The 19,299-nt window shown below is 37.9% G+C and overlaps 1 protein-coding gene across 3 annotated transcripts; it reads right to left on the bottom strand.

Moving 5' to 3' along the window:
• Window positions 1-501: 501 nt before the first annotated feature.
• apol1 (apolipoprotein L, 1) lies at window positions 502-18,749 on the bottom strand. Of its 3 annotated transcripts, XM_058635410.1 has the most exons (36): window positions 18,581-18,749; window positions 18,388-18,444; window positions 16,772-16,843; window positions 16,173-16,238; window positions 15,999-16,067; window positions 15,398-15,466; window positions 15,247-15,318; window positions 15,062-15,124; window positions 14,102-14,173; window positions 13,039-13,107; window positions 12,646-12,717; window positions 12,502-12,570; window positions 11,928-11,987; window positions 11,767-11,832; window positions 11,578-11,637; window positions 11,001-11,066; window positions 10,825-10,875; window positions 10,651-10,731; window positions 10,436-10,483; window positions 10,068-10,136; window positions 9,919-9,972; window positions 9,695-9,766; window positions 8,822-8,875; window positions 8,304-8,375; window positions 7,806-7,892; window positions 7,633-7,692; window positions 7,366-7,401; window positions 5,620-5,706; window positions 4,896-4,949; window positions 4,647-4,736; window positions 4,487-4,537; window positions 3,459-3,500; window positions 2,733-2,810; window positions 2,594-2,633; window positions 2,340-2,394; window positions 502-1,961 (listed from the first exon to the last, which is right to left on the bottom strand). In XM_058635410.1, exons 1-36 carry the CDS (start codon window positions 18,581-18,583, stop codon window positions 1,004-1,006), a joined length of 3,144 nt encoding a protein of 1,047 aa, XP_058491393.1. In that variant the 5' UTR covers window positions 18,584-18,749; the 3' UTR covers window positions 502-1,003. The 3 variants fall into 3 exon arrangements, with proteins under 3 accessions (XP_058491393.1, XP_058491405.1, XP_058491413.1); XM_058635422.1 differs by lacking the exon at window positions 8,822-8,875; XM_058635430.1 differs by lacking the exons at window positions 15,999-16,067; window positions 16,173-16,238; window positions 16,772-16,843; window positions 18,388-18,444; window positions 18,581-18,749 and adding an exon at window positions 15,698-15,783.
• Between the last annotated feature and the right edge of the window lie 550 nt (window positions 18,750-19,299).

Below are 19,299 nucleotides of genomic sequence, written 5' to 3'. Positions count from 1 at the left end.
TACATTTGACTAAATAACCAGTTGGCAGTTAGCCAACAGGTGGCTAGGTTAGCTACTTTTGACTTTGAACTGCAGGAACATTACCAACCCTGAAACATACATAGTTCTTCATGGATTACTACTACACATGTTAACTTCTCCATGTAGATTAATGTTAACAATAATGACTTTTATCAATAAAAACAATCTTTACTAGTTTAGACATGCCTCAATTCTTTTATGGTGGAAAATAGTTTGCTAAATTTTACATTAGCTTGTCTCACTATCTTTAACTCTAAACATCTTATGAGCCGATATAATCCAACTATTGTCGCTCAACTAAATGTTGTCTTTGTTCTATCCTTAAAAGCAACACAAAACAAAACAAAAAGCAAATCTACAGTACATTCTTGCCCAGCAGCTTTAACACAAAGCTTATTACTGGACCATTGTCACCAGGTTAAACAAATCCAGTTGAATTATAAACCATCCCACATCAGACCTAAAACAAGAAGCACATGATAGAGGAAATGGTTTTATTGCAGGCCCCACACCCCCAAAAAATAACTTAACAAAACATCACAGTGTATTTGTAAGGCATTATTAGTAATAAAGGCACTACTCCCAATGAGTATACACAATCTTTAAAGTCAGTAAAAGCTCCAGTTTTTCCATATCAGGCATTGAGACAATAAGACTCTAAAGTTTAAATTATTAATAATTCTGAAAAATACTTAAAATACTACACCTATGTCTTTAATGAATAAAAATGAGCATAAAAAATACACTTGAAGAAAAGACTAAACAGCAGTTTCACACATTGGCACAACTGCCTGAAAAGCAGATATGAAACTTTATCAACCATAAATCCTCAGTTCCTCCCATGAAGGCAAATGTTGATAAGACGGTCATTTCCCAAAAGAATATTTAGATTTTTCCCAGAAACTGTGTATTTCATGAGTGTAGTTTTGAGCTAGTGCTATAAAAGAACTCTTGCATGGGGAACTGGTTTAAAGTTTAGAAGTCAAACATATTCTCGGTTTTCAATGTCCTTTTTGATTGCTTTTTTGATGCGGTCAATTTCATCTTCCTCAGAACTATCATATCTATAGTCCTTCTCTTTCTTGTCTTTGTCAAAAGCAGCATTGTTCTGGTCTGTGCCTTCTTCTGGCGTGGTGGACTGCAGTTCCTCTCGAATGGAATTGAGCTCCACCAGACCATCATGTAGTTGTGTTGCTACTTCCCTGATTTTGGCAGCAAACTCAGACTTGGCCCCTTTCTTGAGTTCCTTCGAGTCTTTAGCCACAAAGTAGATGTCCATACCTACAAAGAGGCCAGTGAGTACTCCGGTGGCCATACTGGCGATCTGGACCGCTCTGGCTGCTGTGCTGCCGGCCACGTTCGCAATCTGAACCACACGCATGATCTCATTGGCATTGATGAGGATAGCTTTTCCTGCCATGGCACCGTCCTCATAGAAACTACTACTCAGCACAGGGAAGTCACGATTGTAGGCATGATTTTTCATCTTGATCAGGTCAAATTTGCGCAAGTTTTCAATTCCTTGCTTGATAAATTTCAGGCACTTGTTCAAGTCCAACATCTTCTCCTGGTAGTCCTCCACGATCTTCTCCACCTTCTTCCGGTCCATTGAGTTGTTGACCTGGTTGGAGATGCCGGCACCTGCTGATGTCAGTCCACCAGCGCAGGCGACGCCGAGTCCCACTGCCGTCACAATCAATGAGGTTCCAAAGGTGACTGGGGCCAAAGCGAGGCCAGCGATGGTGGCAACGCCCCCAATGGCACTGGTGGAGCCGCCTGTGATCTGGGCGATTTTTGTGTTCTTGTTGAACTTGTCCAAACCATCGGCAATACCGTTGAGGTCGATGACGTGCTGCCAGAGACTCTCAGCACGCTCTGAGAACAGTTTGTTGAAGACACGAATTCCCTTCTGTACCTTATCAGCTGTCAAAGCAAAAGCCCTGAAAAAATAAAGTTGAGAGTGACACAGAGCTAAGGCATTGTGTCCAAAAAGTGTCTTATTAGTTTGTAGCGATGAAGATAGTAATGGTTTTATTTACTCAGGATGCGAGTATCCATCTTCCTCTCCAATAAAATGGAGGCAATACACAAACCACCTTAAAAAATCTTTTGTTTTAACTTATATTACCAAAACAGCAAAGCATCTCCTTGGTAACAACATGAGTGTTTTTTCTTAGATTCTTGGAAAATTGCTTTCAATCTATTACCATATTGCTGATAACCGTAAAAAAAAGAGAGTTTATCTATGACCTAATAGGTTGATTGGTATAAATAGAATTACATATCCCTTTTTCTTAATGAAATACAAAAATCTTTACTTGGCCTCTTCTTTTTCCGTCAAGTCTTCCTCCTGAGGCGGCAGGTCTTCCCATTCTGAGAGAGTCAAATAAAGAAAGAATGACTGTAAGCTTTCACATCAAATATTACAAAAACAACATAAACAAATATTTTTGTAGGTATGTAGAGTGCTCTCTGCTGTAATATTAAAATTGCACAGCATTTAGAGGCTCAACAGGGATGTCTATACACTTCTGTTCTTTGATCGTGTCATAGGAAAAACTAAGTAACTTACGTTCCACCGTGTTCCACCACTCCATGAGATTCTCCACATCCTGAAAGATATTATTACATATGTATGGGTTTGCATGTTCACTGTAATTAATAATGATGCATCAGAGTATATTATTACTAAATTTTTTTCAGGGACTGACCTGGCTGTCTTCAGGCTCTGATGGGTCAATGCGTAGGTCCTCCAGCCGGTCAAACAATGACCTGTTTCCACCTTCATTCTGAGACAACACAAATAATACAACATTAAAGTCAAACTGTATATGAGAACGTGATTTATTTTAGTTGTATATTATATTACAAATCACAGATTCTCCTGTGTAGCTCAAGTGTATGATAGACTCATCATGCATATGTTCACTTTCACTTGTGCTCAGACAATGAGGAGGAAGTGATGGTCAAAGGGATTTTGAAAGACAAGACTTATTTCTGCTGTTTTTGCAGAAGTAAAGAGTACACATCTTTCACAGACATGTTGAAAACTGAAGCGGGGAAACAAGTCTGACCACATTGCAACCTAATCTCTGCCTTGTCGTCCTCTGACGAGTACATGCACAAAACACAGGGTGAGGGCGTGGAGGTGGGTTTCATGTCAGCACATTGGGTGTAATAGTCCCTGTTGGGAGCGGAGTGTCTCACCAGAGACAACATAACTGCTAGAATGAGGTTGTTGTCAGGGAGGAGGAGGAGGAGGAGAAAGGGTCAGGTGACTGAAACAGATGTCTTAATCACAAATGACAATGAGTAACACGTCAGTCTGGTGGACAAATGGACAAAAAGTGGATTATATCTTGTGTGTGAAGTGTCTACATGAAAAAAAGTAAGTAAGTAAGAAGAAAAAAAGACTGATGAGCGCCCCCCCCCTTTACCTCTGCAGCGTCGTCATTCGTCTTTTGGCCTGTGACTTTGGCCTGTTAAAAAAAAACAACAAGACAAATACTTAAACACACAGTTTAAGCACTTGTAACATCAATACAACTGTTGTATTTGGGCTATTTGTTTAAATACAATCAAGGCAGTTAAAAATCAACAGACTACCTCTTCACATGAGCAGTTGATGCAGGTCACTAGCTCAGTGATTTGCATGTAAAGGTGAAGCGGTGTTTGAAATTTCAGATACGCTGCGATCAACAACTTTGGCCAAAGAACATGGTAAACTTCATACTTTCAGTTAGCAGCCAGATGTTTAATAAAAACAAATAACTGTGGAAGGGGGAAGACTTCTTTTTTTTGTTTATATTTATTTTAACATAAATTCCATGTACTACACATTTTACTGAAAACCTAACTCTAGTAAAAACACAGCCAAACAGACCAAACCCCTTAATTGAGGAGTATTTCATTTTCTTTGTCACTGTCCATGTCCTGTATTTAGAGTTTAAAAGAAATAAGAGGAGACACAAAATGGATGCAGTGCTTCCTCAAAGGTCACAATGGCTCATTGAGGAAAATGAATACAAACACAAGGAAAGGTGTCAGAGCAAGGTGTGACACATAAAAATGTACTTCCTTTGTCAAAGCACCAAACCAGAGACTATTCCTTAGAAGTAAATCTTTAAATGTTAATTTGTACAGTATGGAAACATTATAATACAGAGCACTGAAGCTGCGCTGGAGCTTTGGTTTTGTCTTTGAGTGAAAAACGTCTGTATTATTATACTATACTATACTATACTATACTATACACACTATAGTGTGCAGTTCCCAGTTACAGACTTATGATATGACTACAAGGATAAAGACTGCACACTGAGCACAATGTGCAACATTGTGGCTGACAATAACCATGACATAACCAGGTTCAGGGTATCGGGTAACATTTTCCAGTGTTTCTATAGACAGGGAGTGTTGACACGAAAGGGGACAAGTTAGAACAAGTTGCTTGTTTGAAAAATACCTTGACCCGTGGCATGAAGGGATTGTGTCGCTTTGGTTTCTTGACTTTGGTCTAAAGAAAAAAAAGGAAAAAAAAGCAGGATTGCCTTTTAGTTTAAGTAAAAATATAGGCCAAACTGATCATTCTCATTCTGATAAGTAGAAATTAGACTTCAACCAACCTCTTTTTTCTCCTTGGCCTCATCATCTGTGTTTTCCTCTTTGGCTAAAGACTCAGCTTCTTCTTTAAGCTCTTCATCATCAGACGCAGCCTAAAGCAAACCATATACAAACAGGCTTCAAAAAAAACCTCAATGTTGCAATGCAATTTATGAATTTCCTGGAAAAATGTAACACATTAATTATTTGGAATGAATCTTGAATGTTTCAGTCTATGTATTTAATGTATTTCATATAAAAAAAAAATGCACCTTGGCTGCAGCACGAGACATAAACGGGTTGTGTCTGTGTTTTTTCACCTTGGTCTGGAAAAAAAAACAAAGTTGGCTCAGTAACAGGTGTGTTAGAGGGAACGAGAAGCAACAACTGGAAAAACTACATTTCACCACAGATACTGGTGTCATACAGTGCATATTTGAATGAAGCAACTGCAGCTGGGCTTGCACCTCATATCCGATCTGGAATCTGCTCTTATCGCTTACGGATAAATACATTAATTTTACTAACAAACAGCAGGCTGACGGTTGTTCAAATCAACAGTAAGAATTTTCATGGAGGTCCATATGTTTGCAAATCAGGATAGATAATGGATGGATGGATGGATGATGTAAACATAATGTATCTCGGTGTTGTAACCAAGAGCACACTAACAAGATGTATACTGTATAATTGATATGTAGTGGACTTGTTGTGGTCTTGGTCTCAGCACAAGTCAGATCTTGGTCTTGACAAAATTCTGAAGCAGCTATTGATCGCTGCGAGACTCTTGCATTAAATAACTGGTACCAAAGACGGAGGAACTAGGTGAATTTGATCATGGTGAATCCTCTGAATTTGATTCAACTGGATGTAGAAGCTGATTATTCAAATCATCCAATATGGCAACAAATGAATAAACATACAGTACGCTTCAATATCACATATCAATAAAATTAAAACTGGGCTTTGCTGATGATACAGAGATGTAAAACTCACTGCTTTGCTCTCTGCAAGGTTCACCTCATCTGCCTCTTTGACCTCAGCAGATTCATCTTCTTTAAGAAGTTCGTCATCTGACTGGCTCTGCAGCAAAATAAGCAAATTATTTGGTTACATAACAGTTTAAATTCAATGTACAATTAAATTCTCATGGTAGCAGGTCTGCCTCAGCCATTCAGGTTCAAGTTGCAGTTTGTTAAGAACTGAACACTTAAGAACACATGGCCACAAATGAGGTAAGACGTCATGGTGGCTTTGACCTACAGCTGGTCAGTTCATCATTGAGGGAATGTTTGCACCAAATAAAATACCTCCTCACTCATTCTTGAGATATCACATGCTGTATATGAAGGTGGGATGGACAGACAACCTGAAAACATGATGTCTCTTACCACAAACGTCTTAGCCAGACATTCTTCATAGTTGTGGTAAAAACTATCAACACAAACTGCTTTTCTTTACCAGCATTACATATGCAAACTATCGCAGGTCAAGACTTGTGAACCAAAACAACCAAACTGAGGGCAAGCTACTAAACTTACCGTATGTCTTAAAAGGTCTGACAAAGAAGTGTTTACTGAAATTTAAACTAATGATACGTTTGTTTATACAAGTGTAAAGTGGTTTGGTTTTCATAGCCTTAGAATTAGCCTATGGCCGTGTTTCCACCGAATGGAACGTTTCACTTCAGTACTATTTTTTTTGCATTTCCATTAGGAAAAGTCTCTTTTTCGGTACCTTTCCCTTGGGGTACGAGAGTAATGGATCTGATACGGTACAGGTGGAGCTAGACCCAGGACAGTCGAGTTGATTGGGCGACAGAAAAGCGACCGGTGCTTCTTCAACGCCCACAAGCTCTCATACAAAGCTTGACGTCTTGATGAGACAAACCAAGCAGATAAAAAACGAGCTGCTCCGTTTTTGTCAGTGGTGTTGCGTTTGATGTCGGTTTTGGCTGTCGGCGCACCAGTACAGCGCCTCCTCGCTACACATCTCCCCGGCGCGGCCATCGAGCACCGCACACAACCCGCCTACCAAGTAAAGGTGCTGTTCTCAGTCAAACACAAGCCTGTCCGAGGGCTTTAGCTGTACTGTAACAGAATTGTACCATAATTGAAACATGCCATGTATGTACTTAAGGTTAAGGGTCCTACTTTATGGAGCTAAACATGGCATGCATTTTGAAGGAGATGTTTACAGCACAAACAGGGGTGACGGTTCCGCCCATATAAACCGACTAACAAGAGGGAGGTGATGGCAGAAAGACTAGGAAAATAGAGAGAATGTTTATTGACATCCTTTCTTGTTTGCAAAACATGCTTGCGAAATTAAAGTGGAAGAGTCTTTCATTTGTTGCTATCTGCAGTCACACCATTACATGTCATGTAATTCTCACACTGGACGAGGGCTGAACACTGGGGAAATGCGATTTTTCTGACAGACATCATTGCGATTGGGTTTCTTTTAAATTAAGCTGTAGTTTGATGTGTTATAGATTTAAAAACATGAGGAAGTAGGTAACACGTGAAAAACAACAGTATCAATTTGACCGTTGTACTATGCTTACACATCAATACGTGATGTTTGCTCTTCAGCTTCAGCTGACCATGTCTTACTGCTTTGTCCATCTCCTACAATGGATCCACAACATGCAGGCTCACAGTGCAGCATCGATACACACCGACAAACATCACCTCTAAAACTGAGACAATCTATATATTCTCTAAATATTACAGGTTTTACCTCCTTTGATGGTCTTGGAGGAATGACAGGTGTGTCCTGCAGAGGACAAATAAAGACACACAGTATGTTATAAAACAGTATAAACTCGCTTTCAGGAAATATGTCATTTTATGTTGACAAAACAATGAATTTAATGAATAATGATTCTTAATTTCATTGTTGCTGCTTACTAAACAGTATTGTTATTTATTTTTCCTCCTCGGTGGACAACAGAAATATAAAAAATAATTGTATAATTATTGTGAACATGGGAAGTGCACACTGCACCTGATTATCCTCAGTTCCTCTTGGTTTCACTTTGTCGTACGTGGATGTCCTCTTCATCTCCTGCAAAAACAGCAAGACAGAGAAAGACAGATGGAGGAGAAGTCAGAGGTGTTTCATTTGGACCATTTGGCGTCTCTGAGTAGCAGTTGTTTTCCCGCTGCATGGAAACAAACCTCTTTAGTAGGTCTGGGTGGGACCAGTGGCGTTTCACTCCATTCTTTCTTTTCCTCCATTTCTTGCTGGATCTTTTTTCTTCTGACCTGATGAAGACACACACACACACACACACATGCACAGAGTCACACAGTGACCTGGAGGAGGAGGATGGGGACAGTGAGCAGTGAGAAAAGGCAACCAGAGGGATGTTGTGGAAGAGGAGGAGCATTGATCAGCTTTGTGTTTGTTTACTTGTACTTATCACCTTGTAAGAACAAGTTTGGTGAATTGGACCTTATGTAAGTAACAGAATTTGGGGAAGTAAAATGACCTGGCCTTTGCAATATCATAAAGCTGAGTGACGGTCAAAATCAGTTTTTATGTCCAGAATTAGTTTCAGGGTTGGGTAAGGGGCTAGGAAATGCATTTCCAGTGAGTGTCCTTAAAAAAACAGAAGCATAAGTAAGTGTATAAGGTTACTGATGACTCAGCAGTGACATAATTATTAGACTAACCGGTTTCGGCTTCTCTTCCACTTGTTTCTCGCTCTCCTTGAGCATTTCTGTGTCTTCAGAGTCTGTGTCTTTCTGAACAAAGGATATAAAATATTTGATATTAAACTGCATCAACAATATTCTAACAACTTATGTTGGGATTACCAGTCATTATAATGTCTCTACAGCATAATAATTTAACATTAACATGTACAACATTCTCAAAAAGCTTTTGATATTTCTACAGAGGTGTATTTTTCTCTGCCTGCCGTGGCAACCATTGATTTCAATTGCATGGAACAAATTTAAATGGTACTGGAAAACTGCTCGTCTTATTCATCAAAAGGAAAATACCTACATTGCATTTTTGTCAAAGTTGCAAATAATATGGTTTTCATATTGAACCAACATGAAAGGAAACCAAAGGTTGCCAGAAATGCAAACGTCCACATTCCCAACACCAGCATCTCAGTCACGATTGCGACCACTTCCACTACCACCTCTACCATCACCAAACACACTGAACAACATGTATTTACTTTATTTCCTGTGTTGAACAAATTCAGTTTGGACATAGCTCCAGTCTTGGTGTTCTGCGTGAAAGTGAAAGATTTAAGTGCCAAATTTATTCGATCCATATTGTCTGAGGACAAGATGCCAAGAAACTACTGACAATGTCATAAAGTAAGTACAGGCCAGGGGCCATACATTCACATGGTAAACACGAGAATAATGATGTCAGCACAAGACTTCTGAGCAAACAAAGACAATGTGGTTGCTAAGAGGATGTTACACAAACACAGTATACTTAAAGAGAAATAGGCAAAGCAGAAATTCTTAATAAAGTGGTTTCAGTGTTTTTTACGAATGCACAAGCAGAAACCAGTTAGACTGCTATAGTGTCATGTTGCCTTGGTTTTTTTTTGGGTTTAGGATTGAGAAAATGTCAGGCAGTATCGACAGTTAAGGTCTTATTCTTGGCCTCTCTCTACAGGGAAAGTTAATTTTTAAAGCTTTAACCAAAGTTGTAGATTATTTAAAGTATTTTCAGGGAAATTTACTGTAAAACCTTATGGTCTAAGTAGTTGAGCTATAAAACAAAACAAAACAGAGAAGACAAGTTGAGCTGGGATCTCTAAAAGAGCCTGTGGGAACATAATGATGAAAAACATCAACATGTGTCTCACACCATCCCTGTTTTTGACCTACTAAGCACAACAAATGACTTCACAATGCCTCTCATTCACATGCTCTGGTGAAGAACTGCATGAACAGGAAGTAGCAAACTTCTCTGTGAATAAAAACACCAAAATAATACATGGAAGCTTGTCTACATTTTAATAAGGGGTGTCTCCTGCAGTTTACAGTTTCAATAAGCTTATAATAGTCAAACAGAAATAATGTCAAAGTACCTGTTTGTTCCCCGAAGACTTATCACTACCTGCAGGTGGATCCTCATCATCAGAACTCGCCGGCTTCTCGTTCTGCAGAGCAGATGTAGATGATGATGATAATGATGATGTTACAAAAAACATAAAAATAAGGCTGTTCAAAAATGTAATCACAATCATTTATCAGCAGTAATGTTCCTATAATTGTTTTGGTGTGGATTGTTGTCTGTCTACACCATCCTTACTTTGTTTGCCGTTCTAAATGGATTCAGCTTTGTCATAGCCTCAGCAAATTTATTCTAAAAATGAGAGGGAAATATTTATTAAAGACCACGTTTAGTGAAGAAAGTTGCTGATTTAAAACAAACAAATGAATTAATGAACATTTAAAAACCTGTTTGTGACTCGTCTGTTCCTCTCCGTTGTCCAGTAACTCCTCATCATCTGTGTCTCTGCTCTTCTCCTGTGGATGATGAAGACAATTCATGTCAAATATAAACTACAGAAGTACTAGCAATACTATATCCCATATGTATTTATTCTTCTATTTATTTTAGGCTCATCTGAGAGAGTCACTATTTACTTTGAGGGAAGTGCAATTTAACGTGGCTCAGTGGTTAAGACCAGTACCCTGCGTGCGCAAGACATTATGCTCGCAATGGTCGCAAGTTCGACTCCACCCCTGGCTGATTGTATTCAATTCCATTGTAAGTCGCTTTGGATGAAAGTGTCTGCTAAATGACATGTAATCTGAGCTCTTACCTGTTTGTCAGTGGAGAACGTGCTCTTCATCATTGCACTGAAACCGTTCTGAAATTGGACAAAGACACTGTTTCTCTCAACTTATCACACAATCATCTGTATATCTGTATACTCAACAGTATTTGGGTTGCTGTTACTAAATATTAAAAGCCATTTTTTTTCACAGTACAGTCCAGAGAGTTGAAGAGATTCAATTATCTGGTGTAACAACCGACCTGTTTGCTTTTGGGCTTCTCTGAGGAAGATGTATTCTCCTGCGAGTCTCCAGAGTGTCCCACCTTCTCCTTCTCCTTCTCCTGATAAAACACAAAGCATCAGCATTTGACCGAGCAGAAAACATGCTGGTGTGATACCTGATATGATGGCACGTTCACTGAGCGAGGAATAACCTGAGATGAGGATGTGAAAGGATTCTTCAGGATCTTTGCAGAGACTCCACCCTGACAGAAAAGACAAGCACTTTAAGACTTAAATGGACATTGTGTCGTCCACTGCTGCTTTAGTGTCAATGCAGTGCAAACAAACAAACAGACACAAATAAATAAAAACAAGCCTCATCTCTCACCTTTGAAGACTTTTCTGTGAGGCTTTCGCTGCTGCCAAAGAGTTCAACATCCATAGACAAATTATCCTACAAACAGGGAGATATCATAACATGTGCTATTATACACTATAAAAACTAAGAAAGGTATTGATTTGGTAGATTTTTTTTTACATATACATTTGTATATGTAAAAAGTATAGTGAAAGTAAAATCTTTATCAAGCAATTAAGGCAAGGCAAGGCAAGGCAGCTTTATTTATATAGCGCAAACATTTAACAGTAAGAATTGGAGAAATAAAAATAAAAACAATTGAATAAAAACAATTTAGAAAAAAAACAAAGTATAGAAAAATAGAAAAGGAAAGAGAAATTAAATATAAGATTGCAGCATATAATAATGATTTGCTTCAAAATCATTAAAAGGACATTGCTTTTTCCTTTTTGGTCCAACTAAGGTGCGAGGCAATGTCACCATTAAGTATGTCACACAACTCATTTCCAATATAACATACTTCCCACTTTTCCAGGAATTATTGCTCAAACAGAATATTTCAATTCTTGTATTAAAAAGCTGTCACTGAAAAAAATGTCCATCTTACCCGAGACTGAGATTTGGCAACTTTTTTCTTGAACACTCCACTTAGAAGTCCTCCTCTCTCCTGTAAATTATTATTATTATTATTTATTTATTTATTTATTTTAATTAACGATCACAATAGATATGGTTATTAAAATATTAATTAATTTCATCAGCTGATGATACAGGACACAGCTTTTACAAAACTCACCTTTGCATTACTCTCTGCGAGATTGTCGTTGCTGCCTGAGAGTTCATCGGGTGCAGACAAATCATCCTGACGGCGAGAGACAAATGTCACTCAAGTTATGTATGATGTCCACATGAGGTCACATGAGTAAAAATGTGGAAACACGTGTTCACAACTCTCACCTGGGACTGTGTTCTCTTTGGGGATTTTTTAAATAGTCCACTGAACATCCCACCTGATTCCTGGGAATAGACAAAAACCACATCAATAACATTTTAAAACATTTTTAAGGTTTAAGTGGAAAAGCATAATCCAGTGATTATTTCAAGGATTTAAAATGGATGACAAGATATGCTACAATATGTTACAGATATTAACCTGGTTCAACAATCTGTCAAACAAACACAATTATTTTGTACAGCACTTATTATACACATGAAAGTTAACACCACACACTCACAAATATAAATACATTATATTGAGTCATACAAAAGCCATAATCAATGAAAAAGTTGCAGAAATAAATAATAAAACCCTGACAATAAAAAGCAGGCACAATTAAAAAAACATTATAAATAAGTATAATTAAAAAATGAGATGAAAAGAAAATAAATACATAAATAAATTACAAATTAATGAAATAGGGATTGATAGCCACAAATCCACCACTGGCTAAAACATAAATGAAAGGATAAATAGACAGAAAATCATTGATAAGACTAAAAAGGTACAGTAGGTGTTTGAGAGAAACCTCACCTTAGTGCTGCCAGTGACAGAAAGACTGTCGCTGCTGCCCGAGAGCTCGCTTGGTGCAGTCAAATCCTCCTGAAGGACAGAAACAAGTGAGTGCATCCAATTATTATTATCAAAAAGCAGACGAGTGAGAGGCACAACGCTTACCTGGGATTGTGTCCTCGCTCCAAAGGCCTTCTGTGGTTTTTTAAACATCCCACTGAAAATCCCACCTGACTCCTATGAGAAAGAAAAAACAGGGAAACAGGGAAATTGCAGTTTGAGATCATTTTCCCCAGTGGAAAAATTCTTGTTATGTGTCCCTCTAGTTTCAGATTTCAAATGGGAAAGCAGTGACTTCACATATCACCTGATGCACAAACTAATCCATAATCGGTTGACTCATTTAAGGAGTGTTTGAGCAGCTTTAGGATGAAGGAAAAGTCCCCCTTCCAGAATCACTCCAAACTCAGGATTCTAATCTAATCTTCTCATCTAAAATGTAGGATAATAATCTGTACATGTACAAAACATGTTCCCTCAGGCTTGAGGGAACCTCACCTTAGTGCTGCCAGTTTCAGAAAGATTGTCGTTGCTGCCTGAGAGCTTACTTGGTGCAGTCAAATCCTCCTGAAGGACAGAAACAGAGCATGTGAGTGGAGCAGAAACAAGGGAATTTCCACTCTGAACCCCTCAAATATGCTGCAAAATGCTTTGGTCCATATTCACAGTTAAATCGCTCACTGCTCACATTGAAAAAAAAAGGAAAAAAATCTACATTATAGTATATATATGAACCGACTGGTCCAATACTGGCCATGATTGCCAAGTCAGGTATTGGAAAGAAGAAGAAACTAAAATACAAAATGATCCATTAACTCTAAATACGTATGTATATGTATATATTGTAAAGAAAGATTTCTGCCGCTACCATGTGACGAGGGCGTGATCGAGTTTATGTAATGCTGATTAAGCTTTTCAGCTCAACGTGACCCTCTCTTCATTTTTCTCAGGATAGCCGTGTTTGAAATCCCAAGTGGCCCGGCAGCATTTCTGTACTGCACGCAGGAAGTGATTTGCAAAAAGGGAGGCAGCTAAAAATATTAATGACTGCTTACAAAAACTGCTACTGCTACTGCTACAAAAACTTTCAGGTGTTTCTTGGCTGGCAGAGGGGTCGGAGATGTAAAAGATCATCTAAGCAAGTCTGGAAGAGCGATGGGCAGTATTGGTAATTACTCAGAATCCCTCAGGGGGGCTACAGGAGTCACAAACAAGAGCTTAAATTTAAAAGAAAAATTGGTGTAAGAGTTTTCTTTTTAACCCTTAGTGCTCACACTTTTCAGTACTTTTTGCTCAGTTGTGTTTATATAGTTAATAAAAAATATATATATTTTCATCAGACTGCCAAGGTTATGCTGAAGAAACGGATATTAGACACTCTATATTGCACGTTCTTATAGCTTCTGTATACGTTTGAACATAGTAATGTGAAAATGCTCTGTGTTCTAAGGGGTAAACATGCCGTTTCATGCTCTGGTCAAAATCCTTCCACTCCCACTTGTGCTCCGTTCGCACACCCGGTCTTGAATTCTGTATTATCACATTTCATTTCAGCTCTCACCTGGGATTGTGTCCTGGCACCAATTGGCTTTGGAGATTTTTTAAACATCCCACTGAACATCCCGCCTGACTCCTGAAGAATGGAAAAAAAAAAAAGCGTCACATTATAATCACTTAATCTGTACAGTGTATGTGTTTGCATTTATGAACCGCTGCAGCTGTCAAACAGACGGGCAGGCATTTACACATCACGCAGTACTTTCTATAAACCTGCTGATGAATGCAGCTTAACCTTGCTCTACCACGCACACACAAAAACACAACACAACAGCAACACATGGCTCACATGCTCCATTCAATGTGTTGAGCTGGACACATTTACAAAGACTTGATGTAACACGCTCACCCTGAGGAATAACTCACTGTTGTGATGCAAAATATCGCAATGTTTTTGTATAAATAGAAGTCTCTAAGCTCTCTATGATGCCAACTACATAGAACCCAAACAACATGTGCCACTGTGTGTGTCTATCTACTTAAAAACTATCTTTGTGGGGACATTTTGTTGTAGGCCCCAAAACCTTAAAGGGCTTTTCAGTGTTAAGACCTGGTTTTAGGGTTAAAGTAACAATTGGGTCTAGGTTAGGGTTAGGTTACTTAGTTGTGATGATTAAGGTTAGGGTAAGGAGCCGGGGAATGCATTATGTCAACAATGTGTCTTCACTAAGGTATAAAAACAAGTTTGTGCATGTAAGTTTTTCTATACTCAGTTTGTCAACCTGTATTTCTTTTATTTTATGTTTTATTGTAATTGTATTTAATGTCATGTAACAAATGTATATAGAATAACAAAAAAATAACAACACAACTTAGAATACAAATAAATAAGCATAGCAGAAAACACAGAAAATAGTAATACAAAAAAAGGATGATTGATGAGTGATTAATTCATGCAGGTTTTGTTAATAAAAACAATTCATAAATAATATTTGTATAATAATATTTGTCTGATGAGACTCACCTTGGTGTTGGCATTTTCAGACAGACCTCCATTACTGCCCGAGAGCTCACTGTCCAAAAGATCCTAAAACATGAGATCATCTTTTAGCCTCTTACTGAAATAACACAGCACTTCTGAAACATTGTGAATTAAGCAGATAATGTTTTCCCCAGGAGATATTTGGATAAATGAAGATCACGTTTCACCTGCGAAGGCCTGCGGACATGTCCTGGTTTGTGAGACGCTTTTAGAATTCCTCCAAAAACTCCTGTTTTGTCCTGGAAAAAAGGTTTAGTTTAGAGGACAAAGAAAGGTTAAGTTACTAAGAATAATTGTCACAAAACAAAAAAAACTCACCTTTGATGACTTGTCTGATAAACTGTCACTACTGGCTGAGAGTTCAGGATTTTTTACTGACATGGTGACCTGTTAACACAAAGAAGTTTAACTCATTTAAATACTTTAATTCAATCAGATATATTTAAATATACACTTTTTTAATGTACTATAACCTCAGTACTTTTAATGCTAGTACTGAGGTTATAATGTAATTGCAAATACAGCAGTGTTGCAGTATTACAATATCAAGTAGAGAATGAAACACGTGGGATTTAGATCAGGCAATTTCAAACAAGGATTTCATTACATTGGACTCACTCATACACAGTGGAGACATCAACTGAAAGGCTTCTCATTCACTTTGAATGGAGCAGAGTCAGGGGCTGACAAACTGCTGTATGTGAGGCAGAAGTTGAGAAATGACTGTTTAACTTATTGAGCCCAAAGCCTGATTGAAGCACCTGGATTTAATACTGAACAGGTGTGGCTGAGTACTTTTGCTAGTGAAGTGTTGACGCAACGCCGTGAAAGTCTTACATTAAAGACTATGCCACGGTGTATTATAATTATAGAAAAAAACAAGATGTGGATCATAGTGAAGTTCAAAACCATTACAAACCTGTGGAGGAGCCTCTTTGGAAGATTTGGTAGTCTTCTTAAACATTCCTTTCAGTCCACCTCCTTTTTCCTGAAACATTAATAAATCAAATCGTCAGCTGACAAGCCAAAACATAAAAAAAGAAAAAACATGGAAATAAAATGAAACAAAACACAACATAAAGAATTTACACACCTTGCTGTTGTTGTCATTCAGACTGTCATTGCTCTTTGAAAGGTCACCACTGGCTGATAAATTGTCCTGTAATGTCAGGTAGAGTCTTGATGAGCAGAACATAACTGCATTAAATAGACTAAAACTTAAATTAGGTAAAACAAAAAAATGTAATTTTGTTTAATTAATACAACATATTGGTTATTAGTCAAACATAAGAATAGGCCAAATACCTTATTAGCAATATAGCAGTAAATATAAATTAAAAGTGAAAACAATTCTAAACAAAGATATTTTCTTCATGAATCTGAGAAAATTGTAAAATGTTGTCTTGTTTATCCAACATGAAGTCAAAGTCTTTGGCATTTTGTTAATGAATTGAGTACAATAACACTAAAAATACATTATAATTGATGAATTAGTCAATTAATTGTTCCATTGTTAATCCAGTGTATTGAACAAGTAACTGAACAATCAAGGCATTTCATCACATGCAAAAATATCGACTTTTAAATGACACAGAAAATAAGTTTCATATCAAATCACAGATTCATATTTATCCACTCAATAATGTAGTTTCCGGCTATAAATTCAATAAAGAAAACATCAAAACAACAAACCTGTGCTTGGATTAATGGTTCCACAGATTTAGACGATCTTTTGAACATCCCACCAAATAACGCTGCTCTTTGCTGAATGGAGAGAGTGAAGAGATGGAAAAAGACATTTCAAAATCCTTTAAAAACATTCAGGATGAAAAGAAGCACCATCTTTGAATGCATGGTTTTCTGGGTCACTGTTCAGCTTCATGTCCACATCTACTTAATCTACTTAAGGGGAATATTAATAATGATTTGCCTGTTTCTGTATTAAATAAAAGGAGACAGTGGAGCAATAATGCAGCTAAAAAACAACATTGAATTGACATCACTAACTACACTATAAGAAATAATTAGGTCTGGTTTGTATTATTATTTTAAAAAATTAAGCTCATGGGTGATTGGAGGGGTGTGATTGCCCTTAGTGTCAAATTTGTAAGCAGCATAATAATAATAATAATAATAATAATAATAATAATAATAACAACAACAACAATAATTCTGCCATATTCAGCTTCTTTTTGTGTAGACAAGTCCTGGACATTTGACACTTGTCATGACAAAATCCTAAAGCAGTTGGCAGTGACACACCCACAAAAAAACCACAAGATGGCTTCTTCTTCGTCACTGGATGGATTTGGTGGGACTCTAGGTGATAAGTCAGTCTCAATAACATGGCTGCACATTTAATATTTCAATGTAAAAAAAATGTAAAAATGTAAATAAAAATTTAGCAAAAGCATTTTAGCTGAGTCACATTTGGGCTCTTGGGGCCACACGGTGGTGTACTGGTTAGCACTCTCGCCTTGCAGCGAGAAGACCCGGGTTCGAGCCCCGGTTGGAACAAGGGCCTTTCTGCATAGAGTGTGCATGTTCTCCCCATGTGTGCGTGGGTTCCGTCCGGGTTCTCTGGCTTCCTCCCACATTCCAAAAACATGCAATGTGGGGAATAGGTAAATTGGACACCCTAAATAGACGATAGGAGTGAGTGTGAGAGTGAATGGTTGTTTGTCTCTATCTGTGTGTGGCCCTGCGATGGACTGGCGAACTGTCCAGGGTGTACCCTGCCTATCGCCCGATGTAGCTGAGATTGGCACAGCACCCCCCGCGACCCTCTGGCAGAGGATAAAGCGGTAGATGATGACTGACTGACATTTGGGCTCTTTATTTCTTATTTTTGGGAGAACAATATTTTTTACACAGTTTGTTCGAAAAATTATGTCTTTGAAATGACAGCTTCCTAGTTCATAAATGGTCTAAAATGACTAATATCGGTATGGGTAGATACTCGAGCTTGGGACATCAGTATCAGTATTGGACACAAAAAAGTGGTATCATCCCGTCCCTACTAATTTCAGCTGAAACTTCATATTCTGCGGGGGCCAATAGGGGGCCCCATAACTAATGTTTTAACCCATGACCCACCAATCATTTAATTAATACGGCCATGACGCTCAAACTACAAGTCACTTTATCCTCAATGTCAAGTGTCCATTTCACAATTTATGAACCACAGAGTGTAGCTGTATTATTAAAACGGAAATAACCAGTCACACAGAAGGAGTTCGTGTCAGTGAACAGCTCGAAACCACGTTATTAATTTAAAAAAAAAAAAACAAAAAAAAAAAACTACTTACTTCAACGCTTCCTCCTCCTTCACACTCCAAATCCAACTCCAGGTTATCGTAGCGATTCTGTCAAAACATTACCGACGCGTGATTTAAAAATATGACAGCAATAACAACAAACCGAAAAACCAGACCTTTTCAAATATCTGAGTTGTGTCGAGGAGGTCAAACTACAGAGATATCGTTTTTTAACTAAACTCACCATCTCCGTGTGTCTTTGATCACAGTTAAGCGATAACTCTGTGAACAGTCGTTAGTGGATTAAAATCCCCAGCGGTAAATGTTTAAAATGCCCAGCAATGAGTTTATTTACGTCCTCGCCATTGTCCCTGTGTCGAATACTGACGTTTGTTGGATGTGGAGTTGAAGAACCTCCCTCTACTCCTCGGTCTCTTCTCTTCCTCCACGGTGACGAATACATGGAGACTTCCCACTGTGACACTTGTGATTTATACACCTCTGTTTTTTTAATATAAGTTCGTATTAAAGTTTCATAAATGGCGTGAAAGAAACACAGATAGCCAAATTAAAAATAAATAAAATTAAAGACTTTATTTTAAAAGACAAGTCTATTTTTTATGTACATACACTTCCTTCAGTTTGTCAGGCTTTTAATATAACTTGTTTTTTAAAAAACGAAATGTTCCTGAATGTTGAATAAAGACGGAAAAAAAGAGCGAGGGATTAAACATTTTTAAATAAAAAACACACCTGTTGTCGTCCATGACAGGGCGTGTCTGTCTCTCTTACCTTGGAATGTGCTGCGTTCAAGTGCTGCTCGGGAAACTCAGTCAATTTCAGGACTGTAAAACCATTTTTGGCCTGCAGTGGATGAAATACGCATTTATTGACTCAATAAATAACACATTTGTTTCTGCAAAGAAGCCTAAAAATATGAAAAACTCAAAAAGAGTCAGTTTT

Source organism: Solea solea, chromosome 1 (genome assembly GCF_958295425.1).
Source record: "Solea solea chromosome 1, fSolSol10.1, whole genome shotgun sequence".
Lineage (NCBI taxonomy): Eukaryota > Metazoa > Chordata > Actinopteri > Pleuronectiformes > Soleidae > Solea > Solea solea.
This window is presented reverse-complemented; position numbering and strand designations above follow the sequence as displayed.

Bases quoted from the DNA above. Each gene is read 5' to 3' on its own strand.
- apol1 (XM_058635410.1), bottom strand. The intron at 16,844-18,387 runs GTAAGTAGTTTT...CTCTCCATTCAG, and splicing joins AAGGAGGAGGAAGCGTTGAA to CAAAGAGCAGCGTTATTTGG. The intron at 2,634-2,732 runs GTCAGTCCCTGA...AATATCTTTCAG, and splicing joins CAGAGCCTGAAGACAGCCAG to GATGTGGAGAATCTCATGGA.